General features: G+C 41.1%; 1 protein-coding gene across 1 annotated transcript in view; it reads right to left on the reverse strand.

Annotated features, from left to right (window-relative positions):
* The window catches only part of LOC107726256 (A disintegrin and metalloproteinase with thrombospondin motifs 16-like), a 76,188-nt gene extending 56,465 nt beyond the window's left edge, over positions 1-19,723 (reverse strand). Inside the window, exons 1-7 of the mRNA XM_016535788.1 lie at positions 19,609-19,723; positions 19,437-19,527; positions 16,463-16,791; positions 3,631-3,940; positions 2,945-3,147; positions 1,395-1,478; positions 545-704 (exon numbers count right to left, since the gene is read on the reverse strand). Coding sequence (XP_016391274.1) covers positions 545-704; positions 1,395-1,478; positions 2,945-3,147; positions 3,631-3,940; positions 16,463-16,791; positions 19,437-19,527; positions 19,609-19,704 — 1,273 coding nt within the window. The 5' untranslated portion in view covers positions 19,705-19,723. The remainder of the gene's footprint in view (positions 1-544; positions 705-1,394; positions 1,479-2,944; positions 3,148-3,630; positions 3,941-16,462; positions 16,792-19,436; positions 19,528-19,608) is intronic.
* Between the last annotated feature and the right edge of the window lie 1,257 nt (positions 19,724-20,980).

The following is a 20,980-nucleotide window of genomic DNA, read 5'->3' on the forward strand; positions in this document are numbered from 1 at the left end:
TGACTTCTGAAAACAAGAGTGTAAACATTGCTGAAGCGCTTCCGCTATAGTTCGCCAGCATTTTTCTTTCTTTGTTCTGTCGTGGTAGTCCCTTGATGACACATCATACAGGCAGGAGTACTGTTGCCACAGCTCCACGAACCTTTCCTCCATCTCATAATTCCACCTAGCAGCAACATCATCACTCTTGTGATGTTTGAAACCTGTGTATGAAAGAGCTTCTCTGGTGCTATTGGTCAACGTCACCAATGTGACAGAACTCGTCGTGGACGACGGAAAAAAAATTAAACATGCTAGTCTTTCTGTCGTGAGGTCGTGAAGCATCACAGACGCGGAATCGGTTGTCATCCACTATGACACACTACACGTGCTGAAACGATGGAATCTTGCGTCCCGACGCCCATTGTCGTTTACGAATCCCCACGACAACCTACGTCAAGCAAATCGTAGTAAAATCGGGCTAAAATCGTGTAGTCTGAACCGGGCATTAAAATGCACTCATATGTGAGATGCTGCATGTTAGATCAGCAGATGTTGTCCTTACCCAGAGTGTCACATGGTTCATTCTTCCAAGAGCAGATATCCAGACCGGTTAGCAGGATGGCATGATCATGCCGGCGACCTTCTCGTCCGACCAATCCCGACTGCCACTGGCAGAAACTGTTCAGAGTGTGATCTGCATGATGGTTAATCACTAGTCCATCCTGAGGGAGCAGAGCGTTAACTAGAGTCAAGAGCAGAATGAAGTCAAAAGAGCGAAACAATGACATGCCGCCGGTGACTAGTGTTGGAAGAATAACTTAAACTGGGCCGAGTAATTACCAGCTACCTCTGCTGACCCCACCTCAATAAATGAGTCTATGGGTAATTAGCCCCTCATCACTGATCCTGACTGACTGCGGCTAATTATTCCAATCAAAAGGGGGATAAGACCAATTTTCTGCATTCCTCGGCCGGTGGCTAATGTAAACTTCATTAACATTAGCACAGGTGTATCAGTAACGGAGCCCTTCAGCCGTTTGCTGGCCCACTTTCCCACAGACGCGTCCCTCGTCTGGCTGGAATCCAATGGAATGCTGTGTATCCAATTAAACTGTCATCATAAAAACGAGACCTGTTCAGATAGAGCGTCTCAAAGAGAACGAAGGAGACAAGCCTCTCAAGGACAATGAAATCCACCTTCTAAAGCAATGTTTCATTCGATTTCAAAGCTCTGTGTTATCTACACCTCTCACGGTTCATGACGTCGATTGCCTCCAGAGGGTTTAACTCTCATTGATTTTACAAATATATACTTTTTGTTGGTGTAACATATTCATTTGAACACACATTATCAATGTAACAGAGCCAAGATCTTCTGTTTTGTTTTTCAATTCATGGCATCTCAAACTCACCTGGTCTTCATCCAGCAGTATTAGTCCAACGATTACAACATTGATGTCACCTCCAATCGTGCCATCTTTGAAAAGTGTTGAGACCTTTGTGGAGATAAGCAACAGTGCAGAAAAATCAGCATTAGGTTACAGGATGGTGCATTTACATGGAGGCATTTAAACCCCAATGACCTTCTTTGAGCAGATCAATCATAAGTGTCTCTTTGGAAAAATGAGAAGCGTATGGCTGGGATGTTTCTCTAAAGTTCTTCAAAGCCTCACCTCTATGGAGGCATACCATATGTACTTAAGGGAATCCCTAATCCCACATGTCATTGGCCTTTGAAACAGAGCTGAAGATAAAGTCCTTAGGATGGTTTAAAAAGCTCAGGTATCATAAATACAAACACTTAGTCCCAATACAAGGTACTTTCATTCCTGCTATTTTGTCTTTGTTTCCACTGACACCAACATAAAAGCAATCCAGTTTGGTTTCAGGTGTCAGTATTTCACAGATCCTTTTGTAAACCAGGGCTCTTAAAACATGTTCACTAAGTCTGAGTTTGATGGATATGTTCATAACATGTAACATGATCCTATTTCCATTAGTCTAAAAGAGTGTTTTCATCCGTGCTTACATTTTTTCACTGTGCTCACCCCAAAGAGACTCACTTTGACTTTTAGCAATCATTAACTAGTCCATTTGGTCAACCAGATATGCCACAATGAAGTGAAAACACATGCTCTGACCTCAGCTTGACATCATTCTCCATGCATTCAGAGCATACTCCGAATACACAGAAAACTGGGAAATGGATGGACAAATGGATGCATCAATATCCGGATGGATGCATGGATGGATGCCTGGATGAATAGATGTATGTACTGTATGGACAGGTGCATGGATGAATGAATAGATGATAGATGCCTGGGTGTATGGATGGATGAATGGATGAATGGATCCATCAATATCTGGATGGATGCATGGATGTACAGAGATGGATGCACTAATAACTGGATGGATACATGGATGGTAGATAGACAGAGGGATACATGGATGAAAGGATAGATGCATTGATGGATGCATGGATAGATGGATGGATGGATGCATGGATGATTGGATGAATGGATGGATACATGGATGCATTGATATCTGGATAGATGCATGAATCAATGCATGTATGGATGCATGGAGTGATGAATGGATTCATGGATGTATGGATGGGTGCATGGATGCATGAATACATGAATACATGGATAGATAGATGGATGCATGGATGGATGGAGATAGATAGATGGATGCATGCATTGATATCTGGATGGATGCATGATTGAATGCATGTATGGGTGCATGAATTGATGAATGGATTCGTGGATGTATAGATGGATGGTGCATGGATGGATGGATGCATGGAAAGACATATGGATGGATTCATGGATGTATAGATGGATGGATGGATGGATGCATTGATATCTGGATGGATGCATGAATTAATGCATGTATGGATGCATGTATGGATGGATCGATGTATGGATAGTTAGATGTATGGGCAAATGGATGGATGACTTACCATGTTAAGAACAGTAAGGACATATGTGGTTATATTCTCATGGCCGTGATTGTCCATCATCTTGCGGTCGACCACCACCAGGGTCTCCACATTTAGCCTCTGGTGCGTCTGAGATTTAAACATAATGGCTCGTTTCCCTCTGGGTATGAACTTATATTCATCCGGAAAAATATAGATATCGTCCTCAGGAGGTTTAGGCATGTCTGAAACACAGGACCAAGATGACATCAATACTAGGTCACACTCACACAGTCAGTGCTGGTTCCCCAAAAGAAAATGCATTACTAGTTCAGCAAAAAGTTGAATCTGTGTCTGGAAAACTCTGGCCCATACATGACATTAATGCATGCCATGTGTGTCAAACTGTATTAGCTGTTACCTCACATCCCACATAAGATTTGGTTACTTGGTTTGTAAAATATTACTCAGGGTTCAAATGCAATGTGAAGATGTGGTGTTTGTTTAGAGTAGGTGAAGATTATTCATCTCTGACCAAACACAATACAGGTGTGATGATGTCATGAAAACATGTTCAAACTGACCCTTGAACAGCTGTGACCCCTGTACATACGAAAACATTATTTAAAGTATGCCCCCCTTCCCTCCTAATGAGCATTTTTGACAGTCCAGCACCATGTAATGCAAAGCAGCTTAGTGTTAGAGACTCTGAAGGTCTCCTTACATACATTTCTTCCGTCTTCCACAGAAGTGCTGTCTCTGCCGTGTGCCGTCATGACTGTGCGGCATACGCTGGTACTCCTCTGGATCCGTCTGTGTGGTTCTCCACAGATATGGGACAGCCGAATGTCTTCTGCTGAACGTCTTTGGCTCAGTTGACCTCCTGCTTCTGCCTGTGTTTGTCTGTGCTGGTGTGAATCTCTTGTACAAGATGTGGGGATGGTGGTCAGATGGGCCTGAGAAGTTCTCCAGAAGTGCCTGATGTGGGTGCAGTGGCTTCAAGAAGTAATCCGCATCCTGAGTTCTGATCAAACCTGACTAGAGAGAAAACACACTTGTTAATGCCTGATCAAGAAACGCTGAACTCTTCATGCTGCATACTCACAACATGTGTATGTGTCCATGTCCTGAAGGAAACAGCAGTGCTTGCAAGACAGCGAAAGAGAGAGAAGTTCAATGCAAGCTCATCCAGAGAAAGTACATATAAGGCTACATGATACATCACAATAAAATCGATTTTGTGATATGGCTTAATGTGTGAGTCAAATCACAAAGGCTACGATTTAACTAATTAAATATACTGTTTGCACTGCTGGTTTTAGAAATACAGTGTGTCAACATCTCATAGCATCTTGGCTCATGTACTGTGAATCGAGCCGCTTTGAGATGCTGTTCACTGTTGTTGTAATGAGTTAATACCCACATTTTCAAGATTTTCCCAAATTATTAAGCCCTAATAGAATGGTCTTCAGAGTGAAACATAATTTTCAGGTCTTTTAAACTATTTTCTATGCAGATGCACTCCCAAAGAAAATTGCCTTAATCAATCTAGAATGATTGATTATTTCTAAACATAGCTTTTCAAGTCATGTGTTGGAAAGTACTTGTATGTTTTCATATTGCAGAAAGAAAAAATATTGCAATGCCGTTTTTTTCCAGCATCGTGCAGCCTTAACATCAACTCATACATACCAAAATTCAGCAAATTTTGGTGAAAACTGACATGCGAATTTGCGTAGTGCAAAGACATTTGACCAGCAGAGGTATTAAACAACACAAACTGAAATCTGATGCATAAACTTAAAGCTGCACGGTTTGCAGCTATTGAAGTAATTTCATAAGCTCAAAGCCTAGTGTAGCCACAGTTAACAGTGACTACAAACGATTAAATAGATGTGAAAGATAACACACCAATCAAAACTCAGTATGCAAACAGATGCAGGACAAAAGATCAATTGCAATTCAATTAATTAATCTTAATTTAATGTAAAAAAAAAAAATGCAATAGAAAACAGCACACCTCCGATCCTAAAAATCAAAGTCAGAATGGAGTCTGTACTTTAAGAAGTTCAGGCTGAATGTATTACTTTGCGTAAGAGGTTGAGAACAGACGCTGAGCCGGATGATTGAGGAACACCAGCACAGGGTTTTACGAGCACTGTCATAATGTTAATGTGCTTTGGAACATAAAACAGACACTTTGTTAATGTTCTCAAGACGCGTTTAGATTTTAAAAATCTGGATTAAAGATATATTTGGAGTCTGATTTCCCAAGCGTGATTCCTCAAGAAGCAGTACAGATCACACTGGAGGTGCAGTACTTCACATCGAGCCGACTCTGAGCTCAGTTTATGACATAAACGCCCAAATTACACTTCTTTGGAGAGCTGTGCTGTCATTAACCCTAACAAGCTTCACGTCCCTCGCAATCTGCAGATCCCAAGGACTCTTCAAGCCCTCATCCAAACGTCACGCCAGGTCAGAGCGAGAACTCGTTTGCGCTGCCGCTTCAGCGCGGTCTGATAATTATCCTCAATTGGGCTCTGAGGATAAGCTCCTCTCCAAACAAACAGAAAAGCCCTTCTGAGAACCTGTTTGAACCCAATGTGCATCTGATTATCATTGATCGCTGCCAACAACACGTAAGTTCATTGCGAGGCAATCATACACACAATAGGCTGTAAAACATGTGCTGAACTCTGGGAAGAGAAGACAGAGGCAAAGCAGGTTGCTTTTGAGTTGAGGATTTATGCACGAGGGTGAATAAGAGACACATTCAGCACTGTCTGGATGACACAAGTACAATCAAGGACTGAAGTCTCTAATGTGTGTTTAAGGTCAACTTGATGGTCCATAATGTGAGTTGAACAGATGTTTATGTGTACACGCCTTTTCACAGTCATCTACATCTCATAAACGCTTACATCAGTGTGACTTTGAAGACTGTATGTCCTGTCTACAGAGGTTAATGTTGATCTACCCTGCTGAAAACACTGGTTTATGCTATTTTTTTCCAGACTGTGATGCCTACACAGTCGAGCAGAGATCTGGTCTCACTGGCTCAAGGAACGTTGCCTTCACTCCACGCTTAAGTAATCAGCGAGCGAAACCATGCAGGTCTCGCCAGACTAAACAACCCCAATCCAAGATCACAGTGTGTGTAGAGGATACACATCTCGTCATATAATTAATGCCTGTATGGGAGGTAACTGCTGACAGATTTCAACACTTTTCAAACAACGCTCGCGTGATTCCGAGCGTGAACCGCCCACGATGTGCAACGATAATTAGACATTGTAATTAGCACAGCACACGTACTGTACGTTTACAGGGAAGTATTGAATAAGGGGGGATGCCAACTCTCAAGCATTTGCAGTGAGACACTACAGAACATCTCACGGAAAATAACAAGATAACACAAAATAAAAGGCATAAAAAAAATAAAAGCGCACACAACCGCACATCAATCAGAGTGCTAATTTTAGATTAAAATATGCATTTTCATGCATAATAAAATTTATGCAAGAAATTATATTTCTACAACAGTAACATCACCGGAATTCTGTTACATTTACATTTAGGCCCTACAATAACAATAAATGACGGTAACATGTTTTCTTACAGAATATTCACCTCTGACCTGTTTACACTTTGATTGTGCTTTGTTTTTTCTTATCATCTATAACACAGCCCTGCATCTTGACCAAAGCAATCTGCTGATTCACAAAAAAAAAGGCCTAATATGACCTATATCAGCTTTAATGCAATTATCAAAATAAAAAAAGCAATCAAATGTCAAAAGTTTGTCAGAAGTGCTCAAAATGTGTCATTTAACTAACAGTCTGCAAAGGAGTGACATAAAATAAAGGCATGATAATGTATTCAGAATTATTCATACATGTGAAAATAGGCTGCTTTACTTTATAGGTATAGAATTGTCCGGACCTCGGCTGGTGAGGAGGGTTCATTACTGGACCTCAAACAATTTTAGTTGAAGACCCCTGATGTAGGGCATTCAAAAATAATACAATTTTTGTTTTTTAATAAATGTAATTATTGGCTGTTAATATTAGCTAACCAGTGTATATGGTAGGTAAGGTAATTACGGACAGTTTCTAAAAAGTGCATCTAGTGCAACATTAAGCTGAAGTGTTTGGGTAATTTGCATTATTAAGATGAACTTAAAAAGGAACTGGTGGAACCTTACAACCTCAAACAGGTGATTCAGTCCATGTCATCAAAATCTCACTGCGGCCAAGCAAGCAAAGTTGACAACCCTGTGAAAGGCACAACTGTATCGAACAACACATCTGATCCACTAATTCACACAAAGCTTTGAGCATGGATGATTGTAAAAAGAACATCTTGGATAAGAACGGATATCACTCCATGTTGATGACAGTATTTTATAGAGCAGAAAAAGGCAGCAATAAAATTGATGTGGATGCCTGAAAAAAAAAAAAAGCGCTCCTAGATTTCAGGACGAAAAGAGAGTCACATGTCAACAACCCCTGGCTGTGGATCAGATTTAAGTTCGTTAGGCTAGTTGATATCATTAGCAGCTTTAAGCAGATTAATCCAGGTGTTTCTAGAGCAGTGATTCAAGACTCCATCAAGTGAACAACACCTGGGACTTAACCTCACCCCGAGACCAAAGGTCCTACAGTCAAGCATTTGATCCTTTATTGAACGCTGAGGACTTCAAAGAGCAAAATTACCCAGTTGTTTTGGTGTCAAGGCAGCAATCCTCATGAGATACGCTCGTCTTCTGTCACCAGATCACAGGGTTTAGTCAACAGAAGCGACCTTTGCCAGAGCCGAGGCTTTCGAGCTAGACGTAGAAGTTCAGGCATGACTGGTCACTCTGCATGACTCCAGCCTCATGCTCTCATGTTGGGAGTTTCAGCCGTTGTCAAGACTAATTCCCAAAGTCAAGTCGATGTATGGCGATTGCGCTTTCATGCGGTTTACATGCTTGCTGCATGTCTTCCAGTCTTTCCTATCCATCCAAAGTTAAGTCAATAGAATCCCACAGGATTGCAATTATGGCTTCTAGTTAGTTGAGGAAGACAGTACGGGATCTCAGTGACATAATTCAGACAGACAGTGAGAGACCTTGCAGTGACCCCTGTCATGTTTCAATTAAATCCACATGGTGTCTTTCAGATAGTATGCACTATGCTTAGTGTTGATCCTCTGTGACATCACTTCCAGTTACCGAGTCCGATTTACCCCAGACCGTCGAAGAACTTTTGTTTGCTGATGACCTTTGCTTTGGAGACCCATTGGAAATTGTTTCCAGAGACACTACAACAGAGAACCTGCTGACCTGTATTCAGAGTTTTAGTTCATGTGATCAGATTAAATACAGGCAACAGACACTTACGTGTTCTTATAATTTAATGCCACTCCATAGGACAGAAAAAAAAAAAAATCACAAACGAGATCTCTTAAAAGAGTTAATCCAGCCAAAACTGAAAATGTTTTCATCGTTTTACTCACCCTCAAGTTGTTCCAAACCTGTATGAATTTCTTTCTTTTGTTGAACACAAAAGAAGACGTTTTGAAGAATGTTGGTTGCTGGTAGGTCATTTTTGGGTGAACTGTCCCTTTAATAACCCAACCCAAGGCCGGGCATACACTGTGCGATTTTTGGCCAATTTTGAGCCGAATTCTGACTCGTGCAACCTTTTTTTTTTTTTTTTGAGTCGAGCCGAATTTCAGCTTTGTTGTGCAGTGTGCAGGGGGCAACGAGAGGCGATTAGCCTCTTCCGAATGGCAATCGGATGGTCGGATGAATTTCTGACATGTCATAAATTTTGGTCGGCCCTTGTGAGGGTATCGCACAATTGAAACAGAGCTACGAACTGACTGCCCTAAACTCAGTGTTTTTTCCCTCACTGCGTCTGAGTGAAAACAGAAACGAAACCATGGCGACATGAGGTGTGGTTTGGACATAAGCGATGGAGGCTACACAGTACCGGGGTCCCATGTGTTTATTTCTCACATATAGTGTTAGCAGTCAAGTTGCATCTCGGCGAAGCTTTGGCTTGATATCGCATGCGATTTACTCATACAGAGAGAGTTGGTATTTAACAAAAACGTTGCTGGAATTGCACAGTGTATGCCCGGCCCAAGACAGCAATGAGATTTAATTCGAGAGCAAATTTTCGCAAACCTTCTTCTTCGCAAATTGATCTTCAGAGAAACAGACCCAGTAATCTCACTCTAGAGTTTTAGAAGAGGTCTCAACGATGTCTCAAACTCTGTTCTGGTTTGTCAAGACCCCCTCTATCTGCTCTGGCCGTCGAGGTTTCGAGAGTTTCACTCCAGCTTTGCTCAAACTCACCTGTCTGTAGCTTTCTAGTAACCCTGAAGACCCTGATTAGCTTGTTCAAGTGTGTTTGGTAAGACTTAGAGCTGAACTCTGCAGGAAAGTGGACCTTGAGAGTTGAGAACCCCAGTTCTATATTCTTTCAGTATACAATATAAAATGCAACATAACTTGAGCTACAAAAGAACAACATACGAGTGATAAAATTCTGCTAGGGACTGTTATTTCTGCCATTCTCTACTGGGAAAAGAAATGAATTCTACTGTTCTGAAAGGTGCAGGATGTGTCGACAAAGATTTGCGGCACATAAATTAAATTCACTGCTGTCGTATGTCGTGGAACTGTTGGATGATGCAATGGATAAACAAATCAAATTTCAGTCAAATTTATACCAGGCACAATATAAATATCAAATTTGGTCTAAAGCAAGTGCCAAATGAGAAACGGGAGAATTTTGAAGGAAACCATAAATTTGTTGATCTGTCCAGGGAAATCTTTACCTTTCCATTTCTGCCAGGAGGAAACTTGAAAATGTAAATCAATTTACACACATGGCACTTAGCATACGGTTTAGTGTAAGTAAACAGTGCAAATCCATGCTGTCAAGCGGGAGTGGTGCTGTTGACGGCATTCCTGCATAAGTAACACGTAAGAATCATCCGCCACAAATCTGCGCCTCAGTCTCCCAGGTCCATGACAAGCTTAACTAAAAACAAATGTCTGCGCTGCCTTCTTAAATACCTCTCATGAAATTACACACTGAGAGCTACAAGGTGCAAATAGCAGTCATAAAGCGCCGGGAGACGGGCTGAGACACTACCTGGGAGAAAAATAACAGCTGGGAAATGGGCAGATCCAGGCACGACCCTACAGGAACTCTAATCAAAGGAGCTGAGCGGATATGAGGAAACTCTGAGCGATGCACCTGACGCTGTTCCTATTTCCATGAGAGAGGCTTGTACTTGCCTTGCTGCTTTTAGTAGCTGAAACCGAACCTCAACTCTGCTGCTAAGAGAGTTTAAATGCCAGCTGAAACTATTTGAGAAGGGTGTCAATTATTCGTTTTTTAAATCCTCTTACATCATCTCAGTGACTAAATGTTGCTGTTCTTGTCATGAAGAAGCCGATTCAGGCTCTTAACTCCTTCCTGGAAATTGCATTGCATGAACACTGACTGTATATATCAAGACTAAATCAACTTGAGCTCCTCAGAAACGCCAGCTCCAGCAGGACAGCATTTATTCCTTGCACATTAACGATGACCTCCCGCCAACAATTAGTCATCAACGGCACCTCTTTCTGCTCTGTTTTTACAGGGCAAATAATGCTACGCTTCATTTCTGTTCACTATAAATAAATATTCTGTCAGTCCATCAAGGCCACATTCAAAGCCTGTAGAGTGAAACATGGGATTGTTTTATGAGGGATAATAATGTATATATTTTGGACAAGAGTTCTGAAGAGTTGCTGGGGGTTGCATGGCTTAGCTTTCAAAGCCTAATGATGAATTCTAAATCATAAGCATTATGGGAAATTTGGTGAAAGACAATGAACCTATGCACCAGGTTCTGCTACGGAGCTGCTTGGGATCACAAATCAAACATGATTTCTTGGGGATTGAGTGCTTGTCCTTGGTTTTAATTAAGAGTGAACAAAATAAGTCCGATATAATAGGACCTGTACCAAAAACAGCAGCTGTGACATGCTATAAACGCTCAGATTAGACTGTCAGTGTCTTAATGTAACAGTGTGACAACTCTCAGACTTCATATTTCCTTTCTAAATCCTTAAAATCAGCATGAAACAGTATTGCCAACCCGTTTAAATTCCATAATGTAACATAACAGAAATGTAGGGAAGGATTTTTATCATCAGAAACTGACAGGATCATTCCATACCTGAATGGAGTTGTATAGTTTACTTCTAATAATTTACTTCTAAATATTCATCAAATATCTTCTTTCGTGTATAAAGAAAGCTTGGTGAGTAAATAATGACAGGACCTGTGGGCTCCTTTAACAATAAGACCAAGTACATGTACGACGCAAATCAATTTTGACTATACGCTGACTTTTAAAACCTCCCTTTTAGTAAGTATTAATGATTTGCTTATTTAAGCTGGGTTATTGTGTCAGACGTGTTGGGGGTTGGGTGTCCAAATGTAGATTTATGGCTTCAGTTTATGGCTGACATCACTCACAATTAGCCTGTTATTGCAGACTGGCGTCACTTCAGAAAGACTTCCAGCGTGGAGTTTCCATGGCATGCCCTCGCCTCAACCCAGACTGCCATTTCCAATGACCCTCCTAATTGGCATCCCATGTGCCACCACTAAAGTCAGCTATTGTACCGTTTTGTATAAAGCCGTCAGCTTGAAATCACTGGGGCCTCAATCGTCTGGTCCTCACGCCTTTAAACTCACATTTGGGACCTTTTATGACAAACTCTGACTGTCATCAAAGCCCTGCCAACCTCCAGTGGTGATCTGCCAAGCCAGTCTTAGCCATTCAAAGTGAATTTACACAAAGGCTTTACCGGACACATAAGGAGAGACGGAGTTAACTAATGACTCTGCACCGCTGCTAATCACATCCAGCTGGGGACAGTGTGAAAGTCTACAACATTACACTTCCAGCACATATTTCAGCTGGTTATAGGCCCAGCACATTTACAGCGACAGTAAGAATTGAGCTGCCACTGTTTAAAGGCTGACGATCACATAGAGGTTAAAAGTCACTGGGAAATGAACTGCCACAAGATTAACTCCGAGTAAAAAATCAGAAATGGATCCTGTTCAGAGTTACTAGTTTCATCTTTCACTTCTTGTTAAGACTTCTTTCACAATGACTGTTAGAACTTAGATTTAAGTCATTCACACCAGCCGTGATGTAGTACAGTTAATACTACAAATCTCCATTTGACATGCTGTTGTGACATTGTGGTTAATGTTAACCATGGGATCAAGCTTTGGATGTTTTACTAGTCCCTGCTGGTAGATTTTGTAACTACCCATTATGTTGGCACCAATGCGATTCGCTCAAAAAAACATGTGCCCAAAGATGATGACGAGCAAAGAAATACAAATGGACAGCTTTCTCCAGGTGTTATCAACTTCCCTGGATTTAAAGCACCCAGCCAAACAAAGCTGGTACTCTACAGAACGCTCATTCAGTGTCTGGTTAATATAATTTGAGAAGTTGTGCATCCGGGACCAACATTTCCAACATCAGTTTTACACCAAAATTTCTCCAACCAAGAATATTCAGTTTTGGCTGAAATGGTTTTGGTAGGGCCGAAATCATTGACTGAAACTTTTAATTATCACTTCTCCGGTGCTACCGCTTTGACTGCGTCAAGTGTCTATTTTGTGCACGCAACGTTGATAAGATATGACAAGTAAACATGTCAGCTCTGTTAACGCCCTTTACCAAAAATGATGCTGGAATAGCAATATGTACAATTTGTTTGGTTGAAATATCAAGAGGCGGCTTGCTGCTGAAGAACTTTACTATGACTGGTAGTTAATTTATGACCTAAGAACACGAGTTCAGTTACCCAATTACCCAAATTTAATTCCTAAAACATTAGTTTTGGTTTTCAGATAAACGAAAACATTAGTGCCTTTTAAGATTAAGTTCAGTGCATTGTTACTGTGAAGTGCAATACAACAACATTCATATATGGAGGCATAATGCAATGCAACTGACTGAAAATGAACGTCATACCAGTAAAAAAAAGAAAATATACATGTATGCTGTGTCCCAATTCACCTACTATGCCTTAAAAATACTGTATGTACTCTTTTTGTGAAGAAAAACTCAAGTTTTGGGACATCGTAATAATTACGTCTTTAACAGACCGCTCTGTTACTTAGCAACATGCATCATGTTACCATTTAAACTGCCCTGTCAATCATCTTGTCACAGTTAACATCATCCACATTTCATTTAATTTGATTTCCTACCAAACTGGAGAGAAATGAAGAGGCACGTTGATCTGCCAGTCGCAGGTCTATCAGGTCGAGAACTCTCCTCATGTGCTTGCATAATGCTGCATTTAAAACGTATCTTTATAAAAGTTCACAATGTTGTTGCAGATGAAATATAACGGGGACAACATTAAATAAATATTTCTTCATCATGTTCGATACTGATTATTAATCACTCAAACCCCTTTCTGTACCTGTTCTTCTGCCTTACGTGTCTGCCATGTTTGTAGTTTTTAACCCTCATGTTTGTAGTTCTTTACCCTCGTCTAATGTGCAATAGGTTGTGGTCGATATTAGATGTTAGAGTTTGCACAGATCTGCACTAAACCATCCGGGTACCTTTGGGATACTCATTTCAACATGCTATGATTTAGGACACAGCGTCCGAAAACTGGAAAATGCTGCCTTCGGAGGACACATTTTAAGGTAGGAAGGGATCAAGGCACGTTCGAATCCAAAGTTAGCTTCACTTTCTGCCTCCTGAGAGACCTTCATCTAGTCGATTTTTGAAGGCAGCATAGATGTATCCTTCACTGCCTTTGATATCCCACAATCCTGTGCAAGCTGGTGACCGAAAGTTGCGTTTGGTGGTCAGTTTGTGTGTAAATATATGATTCTGACCAACTTTTTGCACTTTTGGTGTTATTTTTTGCGAGAAATCAATATTATAGTAATTCAATATTCACTTAGTTATCACCAAAGCTCGTTCTTTTTTGTTGTAGATCATTAAACGGTTACACTGCGTCAGAAGCGTGTCCGAAATCAGTTTCGTGAGGTGCCTTCGTGTGCAAGCGCTGCCTATAAAGTCATTGCCTGATAAGGCAGCAAGTCAGGATGGATTTTGGATGGATAGTGCATTGGGACGCAGCAATAGAGTATTTGTAGATTCTTGAAGAGCTCATTGTAATCTTTCAGTGTTGCTGTGGAACTGTTTACAAATAAAGCATCATGTATTAAAGCTTGTGTGAGTACAATATGTGTTTGTTTGCACTGAGGACGAGTATAGATCCTCCAAATGTCAATCTGACTAATAAAAGGAGGCTCTGTTCTCTAGTAAAACCTCCCCTGACCTAAATTTATGTGGGTTTTTGAGTCACTGGTTTAAGGGGATTTGAATGCTGGGCTTTTAGACGAGCTCTATTGATGGGACGGGTCACTTTATGTCAGTCCAGTCAGGGTAAAGTCATGAGAACTGCGTCAGAGTCACTTTGCTCCTGCAGCGCCTTGGGAGCCGAATCTCGTGCGGCCTGGGAGCCAAAACAACAAAAGCACTCTGGAGGGTTGAGGTTTCTCTGCACACTGAACATTAATCCACGGAGAAAACAAACAGATGAGATGAGTGCACTGGACTGATGGATACAGCGGTTTGAAGGCCTACACGAATGATTCAATGCATTGATGATGGCACAGCGATCGCTCTACAGTTCCTGCCAAAAATGCTTGAGGTTGTGGGTCTTTTTCTCTCTAATGAGAAGATAAATTTCCTGCGGTGATGGTGGGCCACGGCATGGGAAACGTATCGCCCTTGATGGTCCACCTCGTATGGGGCCACGATTTCATATTCTACATAGAGAATGGAGTTGAATGCATTATTTCTGTTCAGGTATACAATCGATCGATCTAATATGTGACCCTGGACCACAAAACCAGTCATAAGGGTCAATTTTTCAAAATTGAGATTTATACATAATCTGAAAGCTGAATAAATAAGCTTTCCATTGATGCATGGTTTGTTAGGATAGGCCAATATTTGGCTGGCTTACAACTATTTGAAAATCTGGAATCTGAGGGTGCAAAAAAATCAAAATATTGAGAAAATCGCCTTTAAAAGTTGTCCAAATGAAGTTCTTAGCAATCCATATTATTAATCAAAAATGAAGTTTTTATATATTTACGGTAGGAAATTTACAGATTTAGGACACTGCGTCCGAAAACTGGAAAATGCTGCCTTCGGAGGACACATTTTAAGGTAGGAAGGGATCAAGGCACGTTCGAATCCAAAGTTAGCTTCACTTTCTGCCTCCTGAGAGACCTTCATCTAGTCGATTTTTGAAGGCAGCATAGATGTATCCTTCACTGCCTTTGATATCCCACAATCCTGTGCAAGCTGGTGACCGAAAGTTGCGTTTGGTGGTCAGTTTGTGTGTAAATATATGATTCTGACCAACTTTTTGCACTTTTGGTGTTATTTTTTGCGAGAAATCAATATTATAGTAATTCAATATTCACTTAGTTATCACCAAAGCTCGTTCTTTTTTGTTGTAGATCATTAAACGGTTACACTGCGTCAGAAGCGTGTCCGAAATCAGTTTCGTGAGGTGCCTTCGTGTGCAAGCGCTGCCTATAAAGTCATTGCCTGATAAGGCAGCAAGTCAGGATGGATTTTGGATGGATAGTGCATTGGGACGCAGCAATAGAGTATTTGTAGATTCTTGAAGAGCTCATTGTAATCTTTCAGTGTTGCTGTGGAACTGTTTACAAATAAAGCATCATGTATTAAAGCTTGTGTGAGTACAATATGTGTTTGTTTGCACTGAGGACGAGTATAGATCCTCCAAATGTCAATCTGACTAATAAAAGGAGGCTCTGTTCTCTAGTAAAACCTCCCCTGACCTAAATTTATGTGGGTTTTTGAGTCACTGGTTTAAGGGGATTTGAATGCTGGGCTTTTAGACGAGCTCTATTGATGGGACGGGTCACTTTATGTCAGTCCAGTCAGGGTAAAGTCATGAGAATTGCGGCAGAGTCACTTTGCTCCTGCAGCGCCTGCTGGAAGCCGAATCTCGTGCGGCCTGGGAGCCAAAACAACAAAAGCACTCTGGAGGGTTGAGGTTTCTCTGCACACTGAACATTAATCCACGGAGAAAACAAACAGATGAGATGAGTGCACTGGACTGATGGATACAGCGGTTTGAAGGCCTACACGAATGATTCAATGCATTGATGATGGCACAGCGATCGCTCTACAGTTCCTGCCAAAAATGCTTGAGGTTGTGGGTCTTTTTCTCTCTATGGAGAAGATCGAGAAATTCTTTCTGGTCTATTTTTATCACCACCATTATCAACTATCTGAACGACATAGCCTAAATCATTTGGGGTTCGTGCTGTATACGTTTTCCACATTTCAGTGGGAGTGCAATAGAGAAACCCTGATTAATGCAAAGATAGACTTGTTTTGCTATTGAGACTCTTCCTCAAATAACCACAATCAGCTGTGAAACAGGATCCATCCACTCACCATCCCTGCACATGTCGACAGGGCCACGGATGAGTTGACCTCTGACCTCAGCAGGCCGTGGTAGAAGCAGAGGTGGTCTTGAGGAAAAGGCTGCAGGCTCTTGGTGCCGCTCCTGCCCAGGGTTTGTACGGTGAAGCTGGGGGCGATCAGGCCACGTGACGGCTGCAGGTCCAGGTGGAAGTCCTGTCCTAATCCACGCAGCCTGAAGTGCACAGCGAGGTCGTGATCTTGACCCTCCGTGGAGCGTTTCCTGCGGTGATGGTGGGCCACGGCATGGGAAACGTATCGCCCTTGATGGTCCACCTCGTATGGGGCCACGATTTCATATTCTACATAGAGAATGGAGTTGAATGCATTATTTCTGTTCAGGTATACAATCGATCGATCTAATATGTGACCCTGGACCACAAAACCAGTCATAAGGGTCAATTTTTCAATAAAAAAAAACGATAATTTTGACCCATACAATGTATTTTTGGCTATTGCTACAAATATACCCCAGCGACTTAAGACTGGTTCTGTGGTCCAGGGTCACATATATCTGCGTAAAAAATCTTTACACCATCACACTTTACATTAGGTGGCCTTGACTACTATATACTAGCATTAATGGATTAATGGACTATAGATTTACAGTGCAACTTCATGTTATTTTGGAAAATTCCCAGATTTACTGCTAATGAGTTTGAGGTATGGTTAGGTTTTGGACTAAAGGTAAGGTTAGGGTTATAAGGTTCTGAGTTAAGGTTAGGGGTGAAGTTAACAGTGTAACTACAAATGTTAATTAAATGTAGTTTAAATGTACCAACATGCATGTACATAAATATATTGTATCAAATGTTTAAGGCCACTTAATATAAAGCGTGACCAAATTCTTTTTTCCTGAGAGAACTTTGAAGATTAGTTTGCTGAACACCCTGTCTGCCATTGCTCAAAAAACAGATAGTACCATCGCTTGTATTTTTTTATTTTGTTTTGCTGAATGACAGATATGCAGATATGTTAAATGCAAATAATAAGAATAACATGTCTCTACTTTTATTATACTGTATGTTGTATTCATTTTGAAAGATTACAGTGATTTAAATCCCATAATGGAATACGTCAAGCTCTTACTAAGTGGGTGATGTTGACACGGTTAAGCCTTGTCAGGTACACCGGTCATTTTTCAGCTTTCACTAACATGCTCGAAACTCACTTTATTAGTTGAGTCAATGTTGGTCGAGATGCTCAAGCAAACAGAGTCACAACGTTACACTCTTTTAGTGGAGATCAGCCTGCAAAAGGTTTATAGTAACTCTGAATAAGCTGGGTATTTAATATTGAAAAAAATATGTCACCTTTAAAAAGACATTTTAAAACTAGTATGCTGTAAAAATGATTTTTTCGATGTTGTAAAAACAAAGATTATTGGAGCACGTTGTACAAGAAAACACTATTTTACTTCACATTTAATTCAATGTGTTACTTGCCATTTCTTTGTTATTATTTGTGAAATTTCTGCTTGAAAATTGTTTCAACACCAAGGTTTGTCAGATATAAATGTCTGGCTGCAGTATATAGTCCAAACACAGATATTAAAGGGAATGAACTGAGAACATTAAAAAGTCATTTATCATTTAATATTCACATCAGGATAAAAAAAGACCACATCTAGCAAATGCACTGTTGTTATTGCATAAAATAAGTAACTGTATCCATATAAATGCAAGCTGAAGTGATTTATAGGAAGGTTCATGGAGATGCTGCTCACGGGGTGAAGGTCAGAGGACGTGTTTTAATGTTGTGTGATTCTGACCTCCACATACACTCACGCTCCTCTCATCCTCGCTGTGGTCTGGTGGCTCAAGTTATAAATGCTTTTACAGACATGAGCAGACAGATTTATGATCTCTGACCGTGGGGTGAGACACACACTGATGACACACACTCTTAATGCTCCGCTGTGATATGGAGACACACGCTCTCACTCTCTCTCATTCTCTTTCACGCACACACACGCACACACACGCACACACACACACACACACACACACTCTCACTCACTCACTCACTGACTCACACACACACACACACACACACACACACACACTATTATATCTGGCTACTCCAGTCTCTAAGCTCATGCCAAACAGTGCAGAGACTCTTCACAGGATAAAGGCAGTAAGTGCACACAGAGACTGTTTGTAAAGCTTGGCTGATTGATGGAGAGCTTCTTCAAGTGTCTGCCTTTGTTCATTGTTCACTAAGTCCCAGTGCATGCCAATCTTTACGGTACACACCCCCTCATTCTGTGTGTGTGTGTGTGTGTGTGCGCGTACAAAATTGTCCGCAGAAGCGACAAACAAAACCTCCTTTTGGGGACATCTCGGGACACCCTTGGCTGGAACAAATGATTCATATAAGAAATAAACATGCTTTTATTTATAATCGAGTTTAGTTTTCTTTTAGGAGAAGGGTATCCAAACCCTTGGATTATTATAATTAGCTTTACATAAAAACTCTAAATTGTGGTGCTATTTTTATGGTATATCCTCATTTACAAAGCTAAATAAATGTGTGTGCATGCATGGGTGTCAGGTTTTGCGCACACTGTAGGTATTAAATATCACCACGAGAAACACTAAAGTGCACTGTTATTATTAATGCATTCATTATTATTTTTAAATGGCCTAATCACCTCCACACAACAGTTGTGAGCTTGTATTATAGGGCGCATTTGTCATAGGCATCAGATCAATTAGGATATCTAGCGCCCCCTGCTGACGACATCTCATACAGACTGTGCAACTGCAATAAAGTCATTCTCCTATAAAGCAATCTTAGAGTTTCTTTCTTTTAATTTTGGGAGAAAATTCTCATATTGCTACTAAATTAATGATGCGATATCAGTAAATGCGTCATATCAGCCTAGTCTATTTAATGCGACTGACAGCTGTCAATCACGTCTGGCAGGTAACTGTAACGCTCTCACCTGTGTTGTGAGGTAACCGCAGAGTTTCCAGCAGAGCTTTATGCTTTACATGAGGACCAGCGTGAAGGGTTGCAGATGCACAGTGAGATCTCTACATGGACAGACAGTGAACATGCATCATTTGCATTGCAATACAAAGCAATAATGACGAAACAGGCGCGTGTTTGCTCACCTGCTGGCATCCGAGTATAAAGAAGAGAATGAAGAGCACAGAACAGATGGAAGCGGTATGATTCCTCCTCGCTGGCACAGAGCGCAGGCAAGCCATGTCTCCTAAAGACTCTTATCCGAAATCTGCTGCGAGCAGCCTCTGTGCCTCTCCAAACGCGCGCTGCGCTCTCACTGAATCACACTGCAGGCGCTCGTGCGCTTCAAATCTATTCATACAGCATCAGTGAAGCGCAGTCAACGCGACCCCGAATCCATGATCTGTATCCTGACAGCGTATTTCCAGATCCGATAGCATGTTGGAGAACTTCTCCCTGCGCGTTAGCGGAGTGTGACTGAGGATACCTGTGCCATTGCTCACGCAGATGTTCTCAGAGTCTCTTTAGTGAATGTCTGGAGCAGCTCGGACGCCGGTGAGCTGCACACGCGCTTCCGAACAGCCAATCACAGCCCACACCTGTGCGTAAGAGCCCCGGGCCCCTGATGAGAGGAGGGTCCAAACATCTACACTGTAAAAAAGTTAACCCAATCAACTTAAAGTAACTGCTGCCCTACATTTTTAACACAAATTAAGGTAGTGTGAATCAAACTCTAACCATTTCCAACCATTTTCTATTTCAGTACAGATGAAAACTCATAAAGCCCAAAAGAAAAACGTGTTGTTAAAACATAATGATAATCGTATGAAGGTCATGTAAACCTAATGACTGAATTGCAGGATTTTAACCACCTAAACATATCTAATTTGTTTGTGCTGCCAATTCAACGTAAAAACAGACAGTATTTAAGATACAACAAGGTGCAATGAAAATTCAGCATTTTATTTAGATATATATAGCAGGCCAGTATAATAAATGTTTATTATGTTGTGCATATGTTCTGCTGGATTATGCTCTGTGGCACACACACACACACACACACACACACACACACATCTGTGACTGCTGTTGCTCACCCTCATCTGCAGTGATGGAATAATGAGATTATCGTATCAGAATAAGCATGATGTCGTCTAACCAGAGCTGACGAAAAACGATTATCGGCATCATCAAAATAATGCCTGCCTGCTTCGAGGAATAAAAAACAGAGACTGTGACAAATCTATGCCTTGTAGTGAGTAATGAAACATGCATGTTTACTGCAGAACCAAAATGACCTTACCAGCGATACCTCTAAAAATAAATTCACATTGTTTGCTTTCCACCAACACACACACACACACACACACACACACACACACACACATCTGTGATTGACAACCAGCTGAATGTATTATTAGGGCACTTATAGTTTCAGTTGAAATATTCAAGAGTCCAGACCAGTTGCAGACAATATTTTAAGAGATATTACACTATAGCCACTGTAGATATTATCCA

Source organism: Sinocyclocheilus rhinocerous, unplaced genomic scaffold, assembly GCF_001515625.1.
Source record: "Sinocyclocheilus rhinocerous isolate Xijiao unplaced genomic scaffold, SAMN03320098_v1.1 scaffold216, whole genome shotgun sequence".
NCBI lineage: Eukaryota > Metazoa > Chordata > Actinopteri > Cypriniformes > Cyprinidae > Sinocyclocheilus > Sinocyclocheilus rhinocerous.